The following is a 12737-nucleotide window of genomic DNA, read 5'->3' as shown; positions in this document are numbered from 1 at the left end:
TCTACCCACCCCCGTGTCTGTCTGTCAAAGGTTACAATGCGAGGTTGATTTTTAACACGTGTCTTGTCTTCTATAAAATTAATGAACCTTATTTATTTAAAGTAATTTCATTATAGTTTTTTGTTTGAAATGTTTTCAACATCGTTCAGTTATTTACAGACTTTTACTATATTGTCCATGACTCAAAATACAGAGTGATTCATTAACTATAATCTTTAATTCTTCAGTTAATTAATTTTTCTGAAACTTCATTATTTTAATTACTCATTTTTCTCTAATTGAAACTTTTGAGTTTTTTGAGTTGAATCTTTATAAATCTGAGAAATAATTAGAATTGTAGCCTCAATATACGGAGAGAGAGAGAGAGAGAGAGAGGAAGGAGAGACTTAAGAGTAATTGAATAGGCTTGTAGACTGAAGACGTCCTCCAGTGTCCCAGTGTTAAACTTTGTCCGGTTTCTCGTTTGAACTCTTGTATTAATTTCCCCTCCTCTACAAATGGAGGGAGGGAGGGAGAGAAAGAGGTCGTCTCTGCCCCCATTTCATCTTTGAACGTGTAGCGGCATGCAGTATTTGGTTTCCGAAATCGAGAATCCGTGTTCAATCTCTAATTGAAACCTTTCCACCCTCGACCCTTTTAGCTCCACCCCCCTCTCTCTCTCTCTCTCTGACGTAACATTCTTTCTCCTCTTATTTTTGTTACAATCACACCCGAGACGATAACATCTTTTGGTCCTTTTATTATTGTATATTATTTCTCTTCGAAACAATGGACCAATCTGTGTCCCTCCCACAGTCTATTCTAGTTAGTTAAAAATAAATTCACAGTTGATTTGATACTAATTTAAAGAAAAGTTTAGAAAGATGAAAAGGCAAGATGCTTTGAGACTTTGTTTTCCAAAATTTATTATATTTTAAGGAATTGATAAGAGATGAAGATGAAGAAGTTTCCGAACAACACAAAATTAACTACAGATCAAACAGATAAAATATCAATTATAACATATAAGTAAAATAACGAAAATAAGTATGATACTCTGAAATCAAAGGGATATAAAATTTTAATTGAGATAAAATATATTTGTAGAATAGAGTAAACATTTATTACAACTCTTGATATGAATTTCTGATATCGTTTCTTGCTTTGGTGAGAAAGAACAAACAAAAAGTTCTTGGGAGAAAAAGTAAAAAGACCATTGTAAATCGAAAAACAGACCGAAACAAATAAAAATCGAAATAGTTGGACCTCTCACTTGCTCTATAGAATACGTAAAAAAAAAGAAAAACAGAGGAAAAAAATACTTGGGGAAAACACGACCAAATAAATCGGAAAGGATAAAACTTCCCATCTTCTCTCTCTTACTCTCTCTCTCTCCTCTCTCTCTCTCTCCCTCTCTCTCTCTCAAGGAACAGAAGGACCACCATGCGAAAGAGAAACCCCTTGCCGAAAATGTCCGAAGAAGTTTTTCGTTCTTTTTTTTGAGTTAACAATATTTCTGAAAATCCTCTCTTTTTTCTTTCGTTTCTAGAGATATGGGTGGGGGCGGGGGAAGTGTGTAGGGACAAGGGACAGGAGGTGATAGGGACGCGTCATGGCTAGAGGTGTCTTTTATCCCCTATAGAGGGGGGACCAAAGGAGGCGAACCCGATATAATAGGAAGTGACGGAGGATAACGCAATAACCGCTTGGGCGGAAACTATCGAAGCCAGATAGAAAAGTGACACAACTAATGCCCAAATCTAATAGCTTCAACTCCAACACACACTCTCCTTTCCTCCACCCTCCATGTCTCTTAAAGAAAGTAGATCAGATTGTTGAGAGAATCATTTATAACCATAAAATCAAGTCAGGGTAATCGGAGTAACAGCAGGTTCTTTGTAAGGTTAAAAATATTGGGTTAACCATCTCATCACGTTTCGAGGTCTTGGCTTGACCTGACCTTCTGGAATGCCTTAAAAAGGAACTTCTTGCGTATAGAAATTCTCCACGCTGGAATGGGCAAAATATGCAATTTTTGTAATTGCATGTGCTCTCCTGGTATCACACTCGTTCCTTCCTAGAAAAGGGGTCTCTTCTTTTTTTTTGTGGGGAAGGAAAATCATCGGACCGATATATGACAAACACGAGAATAAATGTCCGAAGAGATTACTTTTACGGTCGCCATTATCGTCGCCTCCGTCAAAATATATTATTACTCCTTACTAGGTACTTACCCAGAATGCACTGCCGGCTATCAGCAATAACGGCTTCCCCCCTCCCCCCCTCTCTCGATCTACCACCACAGCTTAGTTATTTTTATAGACTCAAATTACTTATTATGGATCGTACCAAAAATTACCCCTTTTTTCATTCATTTTAAATTTAAGGTAGTTATTTAACTTTGAAAGGTAGTTCTATGCCAATTTTTGGGTCTGGAGCAACCCACTCAAATATTACGATGATAAATATATTATTTAATTGAGTTTAATTTAATTTAATTTAATTTAAAATTGGGTTACGGCTCTCTTTCTACTGGATTAATATTGCATACTTTTGATTGTTTTAGTTTCGCATGATTTCTTTTCTCATTCTAAATTTTAAAGAATGAATTATGATAATTTGCTCTTAAAGCTAAGGCGCTTTTAATTGCCTCTTGCCACGAGTTAAAAATTAATTGCCACCAAAAGTATTAAGATTAATTCGCGCGGACGAATTCTACTGCAAAATTATCCTCTTCACTGTATAGGCTTTCTTGTTTTGAGATGCGAGCCATCTCTTCCCTGCCTTTAACCCAATTAAATTTTAAACTCTTATAAACTATCCCGGCTTATTTTTGAAAAAAAGTCTATTTGTTTGTCTGCGCGTGCTCAAAGTCTCGAGATTGTTGGTTGTCCATTTTATAGAGTTAATGAGTACAAGGCTAAACTAGCTTTTAATTTTTCATCCTTGTCCCCTACATGTTCTTCATTAACTTATAATCGTGAACGGATTTCAAGAGTAGCAGCAGCTAGTGTTAATTTCCATAGAGATTAATGCAGTCAAAGACTGGAGTTGCCATTACAGTACAGTTGACTTTATATTGAATCAGCGAACTGCGTGTCGTTAATTTGCGGGGGTGAACCCCAGTTTAATTCGGCTTTTATTAAAAGCGACCCCCTTTGTTTTAAACTTTAAAAATATTCGCTATTAAATTGTTAATGATGTTAAAGGCTATGGTAATTATTTGTAAATCCCATACTGTACAACTTATCCTTTATTCAAAGGGCTGAGATGAATATAGCACTGTTATCATTTTGGAACCTTATAGTGTTTATAGATAATTTATAGGTGCAATTAACGCGGCTTTAAAGGGTTTGGGGTGAAGCCCCCGTCGTATGGTATGACTCCCTATTTATTTCAGTACCCGTTTTCGCTATTTTGTCTCGGTCGGTTTGCGCTCGACTCCATTTTAGACCTTTGAAAATTATACCCTTCATTCTGGGAAATAGGGCTTGTTTTGTGCAATATAGCGTGGTTACATCGTATGAGGTTACAAAATCGATAATGAATAGACAATTTTAATTAATTGGCGTTGTTTAATACTGAAAAATACTCGGTGATTAATTTTAATTTTAAAATAGGTCAGTTAATTAATATAGTAATAATTAACTAGCCATTTGTAGTAGACTAAAAGAGGCGTGGTTAAAACCATCAAAAGATATATTTATATATATAAAATTAATTTAAATTTTCGTAGCTATGAAATTAAATTTTATATTATTTTATTAAAATATTCGTATACGTATAGTTAATGGAAACTTATCGGCACTAACAAGATAAAACAAATTAAAATAAAACCTCTTTGAAATAATGATAATAACAATATCTCCATTTATGGAATAAGAGAGGGTATACGCACTCTGAATGTGAATTAAAACCTACTTCATGCAGTATTTCAACACATTTTAACGGCAGTACCTTTCCTCTCGTTGCTAGAATGTTGACTTAACCCTAGTTATATACATTGAACCTTTTGCTTATTTTAGTTCCTATCTAATTATCATATCCGTTAATATTTTCCGATGCACTTCCAAAGGCTTAAGTAACAAGTTACTGGCGTCTGTTACACGTAATACAAACAGTCAGTTTTAGCCAGCGATCTGCCTAAGCTTCGTGTATAGGTGAAGGAGAGGGGAGGGACATTGCCTCATGCATAATGCATAATACAAAACGGACCCATTCACCCCCCCCCTATCCACGGAAAACCCACCAAAATTCTTATCGGAATTTCCAGCCAAAATCGTGATTTTACGCCGAAGATTCTGACGTTTATCGTTTGTAAGCGAAACAACGTTAAATTTTCTGTACTGTAAACATACCCTGGCGTGTAAGGGTTCATTCCGCAAGGGTCACTTTGAGTTTTCTATGTAGAAATAGATACGAAACCAAGGCTTAGAAAATAAGCTTGGTTTGGTTTACTTTAACTATGGAAAATTGGTGTTGAGATGAATAATATTTTGACGTAGTTCTAGTTTCATACGTACTCTGAGTTATCTCAGTTGGAATGTTCTTTAATACTAGGTTTGGTAATATTGACAACTCAAAGTGGTTATTTGGTTGGTTGGGACGGAGGAGTAATGTAGTGGTTGAGATTAAAAGTATACAGGGTTTAATGGGAAAGGGTCAGTAATTACGGTTTCGTTGTACTATAAAGCTAACTTATCAATAAGTTAGTTAGTGCGCATGTCCGAAAGACTTTATATAACCCTTCATAGTCGTTGGGTGACTCATAGACGCGATGAAAGTGAAGACCCGGTTCGACCGGTTAAATTGTTAATTGGTTCGTGGACGCACCAAGTGCCAGTTAAATGTCCCATCTCTTTTAACACAACCCTGCACTCTTCGCAGCTCACCCCTTTTCTCATAGTGGCTAGCTTCTAACGAGATTTCGCAAAGTATTATGCTAATCACGACAAAATTTCGTCTGGTCCCGAATAATTTGTGCAGAAACAAAAATTCTGTTGCTGAAAGCTCAAGCCTCGTTTACAAAAATCAGTTTTTTTTTCCTGACTAGTTTTTAAGTACTTATATAACTAACTGATGGTGAAAAGTTTGTTAATTATTCCTTGAAGCAAAAATTTTTGCCTTGATGAAACGTCAAAAACACGTACTGATTAGCCCTTGTTAATTTCCCAACGAACTTAATTTTGCATAATTTACAAGTATTTTTAGCTTGGGAAAATATTACAGCTTTGATTTTTCTTTTTTAATGTATTATGTATAGTATCTAAGCAGCTTGGAGAATTAGCCTATTGCGGCAATATACTATAATCAAAATTTTTCCAAAAGTAAATTTATTGAATAATATTTTAAAGTTTCTTATTTTGGATATATTTTTAATATTGCTCCTGCACGGTAGCTTCACGCTGAACAGGAATGTACTGCGTGTGAAACATTTCTACAGGGGCCGTAGGATTAACATGGGGTTGATTTCGCCTAAATGTTCTCTTTGCCCGGATTCTAATTAAAAGGTTAATAATAGAAGTAACTTAATTAAATTCAGGAAGCTTTGTGTTTGTTTTGAATACATTCTAAATATAAACAATTTCTAATTATTAATGAAAGTAATCTTAACCCAATGAACTCTTAATTTGAGATGAACTACTACGAACCAAGGATGGGATTGGAACTTGGGTTGAAGTTGAAGGTAGAGGGTAGATTGGTATCGATTACATTTCCAACCTATTTCACGCTTGATAAATGTCGAATGCTTGGAACGACAGCTTTTTTCCCATTCCACCTTTTTTTTTTTACTTTTCCCATCTCTTCCTCTTCTCTTTTTTTCCCTTCCTGGGTCTTTTTCCGTTTTCTTTTAATTAATATCCGCGATGAGGAAACGAACTAACCCCCTCCCCCACTCCTTTGTACAAATGAGTGTAATAGAAGTTTGCAATCTAAAGTACTTAATCGTTAAAATCTCTTAAACATAAAATGAACAAAAAGGAAAAGTTTGTCAAACCTGATAAACTTCAAGTTATGGACTTTGTCTCTTACAGTGGGAAAGAGTTTGGGGGCGGGCGTGGGAGGCTGGAGTTTATGGAATTCCTTTACCTGAAATATATTTTTACGGGGGTCTAAGGACTAAAAGGACCAGGGTCTAATTCTAGAAAATATAATTTTAAAAATACCCTGCTTGGGCAGGCCACACACTCCTCTCCATTATAATTCATATTAAGCAAATTTAAACCATCTCAAAATAGCCTTAGTTATATAAGCTTTGAGGGAGTATTCTTCTGGGTCATCATTCAAGTTGCTCTGCATGGGAGTCCAGCAAGATGGTTGGGGTAATTTTTCCTGTAGATGTACTGCCTTTTTTACTCTAGGCCTAGTTGTAAAAGGAGGAAAAAAAAGGAAACGTCTTTGACAAAAGATATAGCTTGTAACAATGACCGGTTTTCTCTTTACTTCAAGACGTCCTATTAATCACCAACCCCGGACCAAAAGGAACCCCCGCACCCAAAAATAGCAACAAGGAACGAGAAAGAAAGACCCTAAATATTTATGCTAATGACATGCTTAAGTACCGCTTCCCTTTTTTCTAAAAAATAAATAAATATATAAATAAAATAAAATAAAATATTTCAAACGACGTTACTTGTCATGATCTATTTTATTTTAATATTGAAATAATATTAGATAACCTTTCGCGTACTTTAGGGCTTAGTGTAAATATGTACTGTGAATAATATCCTTCCGCCTAGATTGGACATTGGTGAAAAGTAACCCTGGTAGGAGAAAATCAGATTTTACTGTGGTCTGGTTAAGGACAAAGGCTTAGGGAATAATTTATAATGTCTATTTGTTTTAGAGTTCTTTGTAGGCCTTTTGTAACCAATCTTGGAAACTAAAGAATTTACCTTTTAACCTTACGCTAAATTCCAACCCTTTTAAGCTTGCAACTACGATCAAGTGCTATAATATTTATTATTAAGAGGCATTTTTCGCGGGAGATTTAGGCTTAGGGTTAAAAAAATGGCGGGAAGAATGAGGTAGGGAGACGATGGAAAAGGGTTTAAGGAAATGAGTTTAATTAATCAAAGATAATGAGTCGTTACGCTCCGTTACGAGCGGTTTTAGTCCCTTGAAGTGTTTTTTTTTCTTCTCCTTGTTCTTCTGCAGGCCAAGGCCTACGGTACGATTAGATTTCTATGGTAAACCCTATGGTTTTACTCTCAGTTTCTGATAACAAAAGGTCTGATGTAATTTCTATGGGAAAGGGTTTTTTTGAATTCGAGATTATTCTCTGTTAATTAAAACAAAAGTTCTGGTCTAATATAGTTGCGGCAATTATGATTAACTTGTCAACTATTATCCAGCGCTAATTGCTCTAATTTGATTAATTTTGATGCCGTTAATTCGTTCTGTTAAGAGTTATAACGCAATTATAGGGTTAAGGGTGTACTTTTTTAATCAGTTTGACGTCAGGTTTTAGTGAATTACTATTTGACTGTACTTTTTGTGGTTATTTAGAGAGTTTAAGTACATACTTCAGTAGTTATATTGTTTTTGTTGCTTAAACTGTTGAGTTGAGCCGTTGCTGAGATTTCGCTGCTTTTGCCTCTTTTCCAGATCGGGCGAATCGTGGTGGTCGAGGCAACAGCAGTACCAGCAGCGGCCGCTCCTACAGTCACAGCTCCATGGAACTGCTAACGGGTAGGAACTACGGCAATACCAGTCCGGCGAGTAACGGATCGGAAGGTGACCTTCACCTCCACGACCCCGACGCTAGTACGCGCCCTTACCCGAACGGTCTTCGAGGAGGACAAATGACACCGAATGGCCCCGCCAGTCTCGTCAACTCCTACCCAAATTACTCTTCATTACCGCGTCAAGGTCGTTCCAACTCCTTGGTGACTTCCGGTACGAACTTTCGAATGGTCAATCCCGCTGGTCGGGATGGTAGAAGTCCCACCGGAAACGGAACTTCTAAGAATCATCGGACGGGGAACAACGGCGGCGGCGGTGGTGGTGGTGTCAATAGAGAAAATGGCGAGGGAGCCATGACGACTTCGACCAATCGCGATACTAGTCCGGGAGCCGGAAGTAATGGCGGAACTCCGACCGCTTCTCGGACACGAATGGGACTCGGCTTGAGACGGGAACAATCCTCGACTTCCACGTCGGATAATAATTCCGACGCTACTTACACAGATTCGGAACCAATGAGCAGAAGACGCGATATGATTCACGAAAGCCAAAATGGTAAGCTTAAGCCTCGGCCCCCTTGACTTTTCAAATCCTAAATTTAAAACACGAGACATTTGTTCTTAAGCCTAGTTTGAAAAAGTTTTAATTTAGGCTTAGCAACTTTTTTATTCTCTCGTGCACGATAATTAAAAACTAAAGTTGGAATCTTCGCGCCTCTTTAATGAAAACAAAATGTTTCGTAACCCAATAACCAATCAGATCGGTAATCGATGCGTATTTTTCGGTATTTCGGGGGTACGGTATCGATTGACGAATCCAAAACCCTGGAAAATGATTCCTAGATTGGAAAAGGGAACGAATATAAAAAATAAATGGGAAAAAAAGCCGTATAGCCGAAAGAAACCGCATTTATTTCTGGATGGCGCAATGCACGTTGGGATGGATTCCCTTAAGGAAAAAGAATTGTACGAAATCGTCATAGAAAACATTAATCATATATTCTGAATAATATTTTTCCCCCTCAAACGATGAAGCTAGGGGGACCATGAAAAAAAAAAGAAAAAAAAACTTAAACATTATGGAAATTTTCGATAAATCATTGTAGTAAGAATAGATAAAATTCTAACAGGAATATTATTCAATCGCAGAGACGCCACGACTACAATCTTTCAAAAAAAGCAAACGAAGGGGGCGTATTTATTGAAGTTAAGTTATTCGTGTTGGTTTCAACTAAATTCGCCAGATAGTTTGGGCACTTTTTAAGTAAAGTTTTCCCTTTTCTGTTCTCTTAAACATCCGTTTGGTGGGGGGGGGGGAATCCATTTTGTCGGGGAGTCCCAGTTAGCCCCTATAGGCTATTGGCTGTCCTATATATTGAAATAGGAGTAGCGCCATCTATCGACCATTTAATGGTTGGGCCAAAGGTTTATTTCGGAAATTTAAATCCCATACTAAATCTCTTTTTAATGCACTCTCCGATAACGAGGCGGACCGGGTGTCCCTGGGACAGGATAGAATATTTTCGGGTGCGTGGTCCACCCCGTAGAATGATGATGTCCCTGTTTATACCGGCATCTTTTAACACTGTCCCTTCTCGCCCTTATTTATTTTGGAAAATTTAATTAATCATTCTCCACTTGAGGAAGCTTCTACAATCAACCCCCCCCTTCTCCCACCCCTCTTTGGATTTTGGGACCTGCCTATATACAACTATATGAGAATCGATAAATGTTTGTCCCCGTCCCAAAACTGTAAAGGGAATCCTTTTATAATGCTGTAAAGATAAAGGGTTATTTTTGAAAGTACATAATTTGAAGACTTTTAAAATATTACCGTACACTGTTGTTGGTTTCGTAATAGGAAAACATTGGTACGCCACTTACACCAGTAATATTAACTTCAGGTAGAGGTAGATGCTGTATATAAAGAGAATATGTAGTATCGTAATGAATAAGATAAAGGGAGTATAAATTGATATCAGTCTCGAGCTAGGTACTTATACAGAGGGGAGGGGCCGGGAGAATGTTACGTTTTTGACATTTGACAATTGACGATGACGCTATATTTATCGGGCTGTTATTATTAATGACTTTCAAACCTCTCTCTCTTTCTCTCTCTCTCTCTCTCTCTCTCTCTCTCTCTCTCTCTCTCTCTCTCTCTCTCTTATCCTTTACTGTGTCAGCCTCGTCAAAATACCGTATTTTAATGATAACTATTTCAAATTTATTACTAATATATTTTCAAAGACGACAAGCTATACTTTGATCTTTTGAAATTAAATCCAAGCAATATTGCAATAGCTATAGAATTGATTGAAGCCTGCAATATTATTAATTATTTTCCAACAGAGGGAGGGAACTATAGATGTAGACTTTTTTGTTTCTGTCTATGAGCTTTTGTTATTATTTTTATAGTTTAATTTGGTTTTTGTATTATTATTTTATTTACTCGCATTATTTTTATTTTTTTATTTCTACACTAAAAGAAATAGAATTTTCAAGACATAAACACGATAAATTTCTTTTGGGTGAACATTCCCAGACGTTTATATAAAATAAAAATAGAAATATATTTCCGCTTCATGAAGTTAAACACGTTCAAAATAGGATAACCTTACATATGGGCAAATAAACAGCGTAGAGTTTTTAATAAAAAGAAGAATGAAAAATAGAGAAAAATAAGGATGTGTCCTCTCTTTTCCTGCTTTAGAGAGTTTAAGGAATGGATGGGGGTTTTGGTGGCGAGGACAGGGAAAGAAAACAGCGTTCGAATTAAAATTGAAACGCTTTTAGAATATTTTCTTAAAGTTTCCTGTACTTCCTCGACTTCGGGGGGGGGGGAAGAGAGACAGTCTAGAAGAATCGCTTGGATGATTACGATTAAACTGTTGGATCTTGTATGTTGAAAGATATACAGTGAGGGTGCAGGGTGAATTGTGAAAAAAAGAAGTTGCAAAATCCCTTAGTAAGCTCCTGGCGATATTTCAATGCCAGTACAGAAGAAATCCAGGGGTTGGGGTTGACGGGGCTCGCCTGGGTTCAATAAAGACATAAAAAGACTATATGGTATGCCCGGGAATGCATACAGTTAATAGGAATGAATCATTGTGTAGCAGTTTTCTCAACATTTGAAATGCTAGACGAATTTTACCTCGGTTGACGTATAGCAAGTTCTCAAGGCCGGCCCATGCAAAAACTGCTTAGAAATTAACATTGGAGATATTCCTATTGGAGCTGTATGTATTCCTGTATGCCAAGTCCTTACTGTCGTCCTGTGTATCTTTTCCTGTTAAATTCCAAATGTATATACTGTGGGGATTGAGCCCCTCTGGAAACAGTCAACTCGACAGCCCTTACTTATTTTGTTTAAAAGACAGAATTTCCTAAGGTTTTTTTTTCTTTCTTTCATTTTGTTCAAATACTACTTTTGTCTCTATGAGGTTTTTAATATTGCGTGTTAATCCGCCCCAGCTGTCACTCTCGCTGCGTGTCTGAATACTTACGGAGCAATATATCAATCAAAATATAAGGTTTTTCGATTCAAAGCTGTTATATCCTTCCGTAAAACTTTAGGCTTTGGGTTTAAATAAAGCTTAGGAAAGTCAGACGGCGAATTGGCTAAAGTTTCTAGTGAAAATAGTCTATGTTTCGCTGATCGATTAAGCATTTGGTGCCAACACGCTGCGGCTTTATCTCAATTATAATCCATTTGGTTGTTGGAAAGGCGGTAACCACCACACAAAACTCATTAGTGGCCTTTAAACAGAAAAAGAGAGAAAGAAAAAAAGGAGAGAAATTTCGTTTTAGGTTTAGGAAGTTAAGGGAACGCGTAGATTTCGAATTGGCTAGACTCAATTCTCTCTCTCTCCTCTCTCTCTCTCTCTCTCTCTCTCTCTCTCTCTCTCTCTCTCGCTCTCTCTCTTTCAGGCGCCATAATTGCTTCACACGTTCTCATTAAGCCAAATAAATGTTTCTTCATCCCACTTAAAGATAAGCTAGGCTTCCTAGATACTCAAAGTTTTACTTTTCCTATTTTTTTTTCCTTTATTTTTCCCCCTAGCTTGGCTAAGCCTCGGTCGGTCTGTAGCTCCCTCCATCTGAGCTCTCTAGAAAAATAGGCCACCATGCCATTACGTTGCTTTTTCCCATCCTATTTCTGTTCGAGAGGTTAAGCTAATGTTTCCATCGTACCTTTGAAGACGTATAACTATTTTGGAAGGAATTAAACTATAGCTTAACCTCTCTTTTTCTTCTGCCGCTTTTACTCTTAAGCCTCGCGCCCCATTAGTCCTAGATTCGGAGCAGCGCGTGACACGATAGTGTTCGTGGTGCCCTCGTGAATAAAGGAAAGTTAAGGGAACGTATGCCTTTAAATGTATCCTAGACTTTAGGTTTCCACTTATTAATGGTTCCATGGCGAACATAGTTTTAGACCTAACAACGATTTTCTCTCCTGGCGAGATCTTTCAGTTTTCTTTTGATAAGCTTGTTTCGAGGGATTCGGGCCCCTGTATATTTTATTTTTAATGATTTTTCTCTGTCGGTGACAACTTTGTGATCAAAAAGTCGATACTTCGATTTATTTTGGTCTCCAAAAAAACCCTTATCATATTTTAAATATTTTGATATTAAAATAAATAAATAAACCGGACTGGACTGGACTAGGGGATCATTATTTTTGTAAAACAAAACTTTTATTTTACAGCTGATACGTTAAAGGGGTTTTTCCATGCAAAATTATAATATATAGGTATTATGTCGTCTTAATAAATATAATGGTCAAAAGTTTTATCGCGTGTCCAGTATCGTTACAATTACAATAATTACAGTCAAATGGACGTAGATGAATCGTTAAATTAAGGATCATTACTTTTTCTTTTCGTATATGTTTCAAGGAACCGAAGTAAACCATTCCCATCCATTGAATTTTTATCATTTATTGGTTTGCTATGCCTGGTTAGTTATGGTTATATTTACTTCGGTACCAAATGTTGGAATACTAACAATTAAATTGAGACCTTTTTTTAGGCCTTGGTTTTACTCATTAGTGTACTTTTCCCTTGCTTATTTTGA

General features: G+C 36.7%; 1 protein-coding gene across 3 annotated transcripts in view; it reads left to right on the top strand.

The window, feature by feature from the left end:
* LOC149690712 (teneurin-m-like) overlaps positions 1-12737 on the top strand; it is a 143772-nt gene that overhangs the window by 79006 nt on the left and 52029 nt on the right. For 2 of the 3 annotated variants that reach the window (XM_089870324.1, XM_089870323.1), the window contains exon 4: positions 7588-8220. The exons of the other annotated variant lie outside the window; for it this stretch is intronic. In XM_089870324.1, the coding sequence (XP_089726450.1) occupies positions 7588-8220 (633 nt within the window). The remainder of the gene's footprint in view (positions 1-7587; positions 8221-12737) is intronic. 3 annotated transcript variants of the gene reach the window in all.

The sequence above is a fragment of the Phalangium opilio genome, unplaced genomic scaffold, assembly GCF_054372755.1.
Source record: "Phalangium opilio isolate 3A_F unplaced genomic scaffold, DU_Popi_V2 ptg000031l_1, whole genome shotgun sequence".
Lineage (NCBI taxonomy): Eukaryota > Metazoa > Arthropoda > Arachnida > Opiliones > Phalangiidae > Phalangium > Phalangium opilio.
This window is presented reverse-complemented; position numbering and strand designations above follow the sequence as displayed.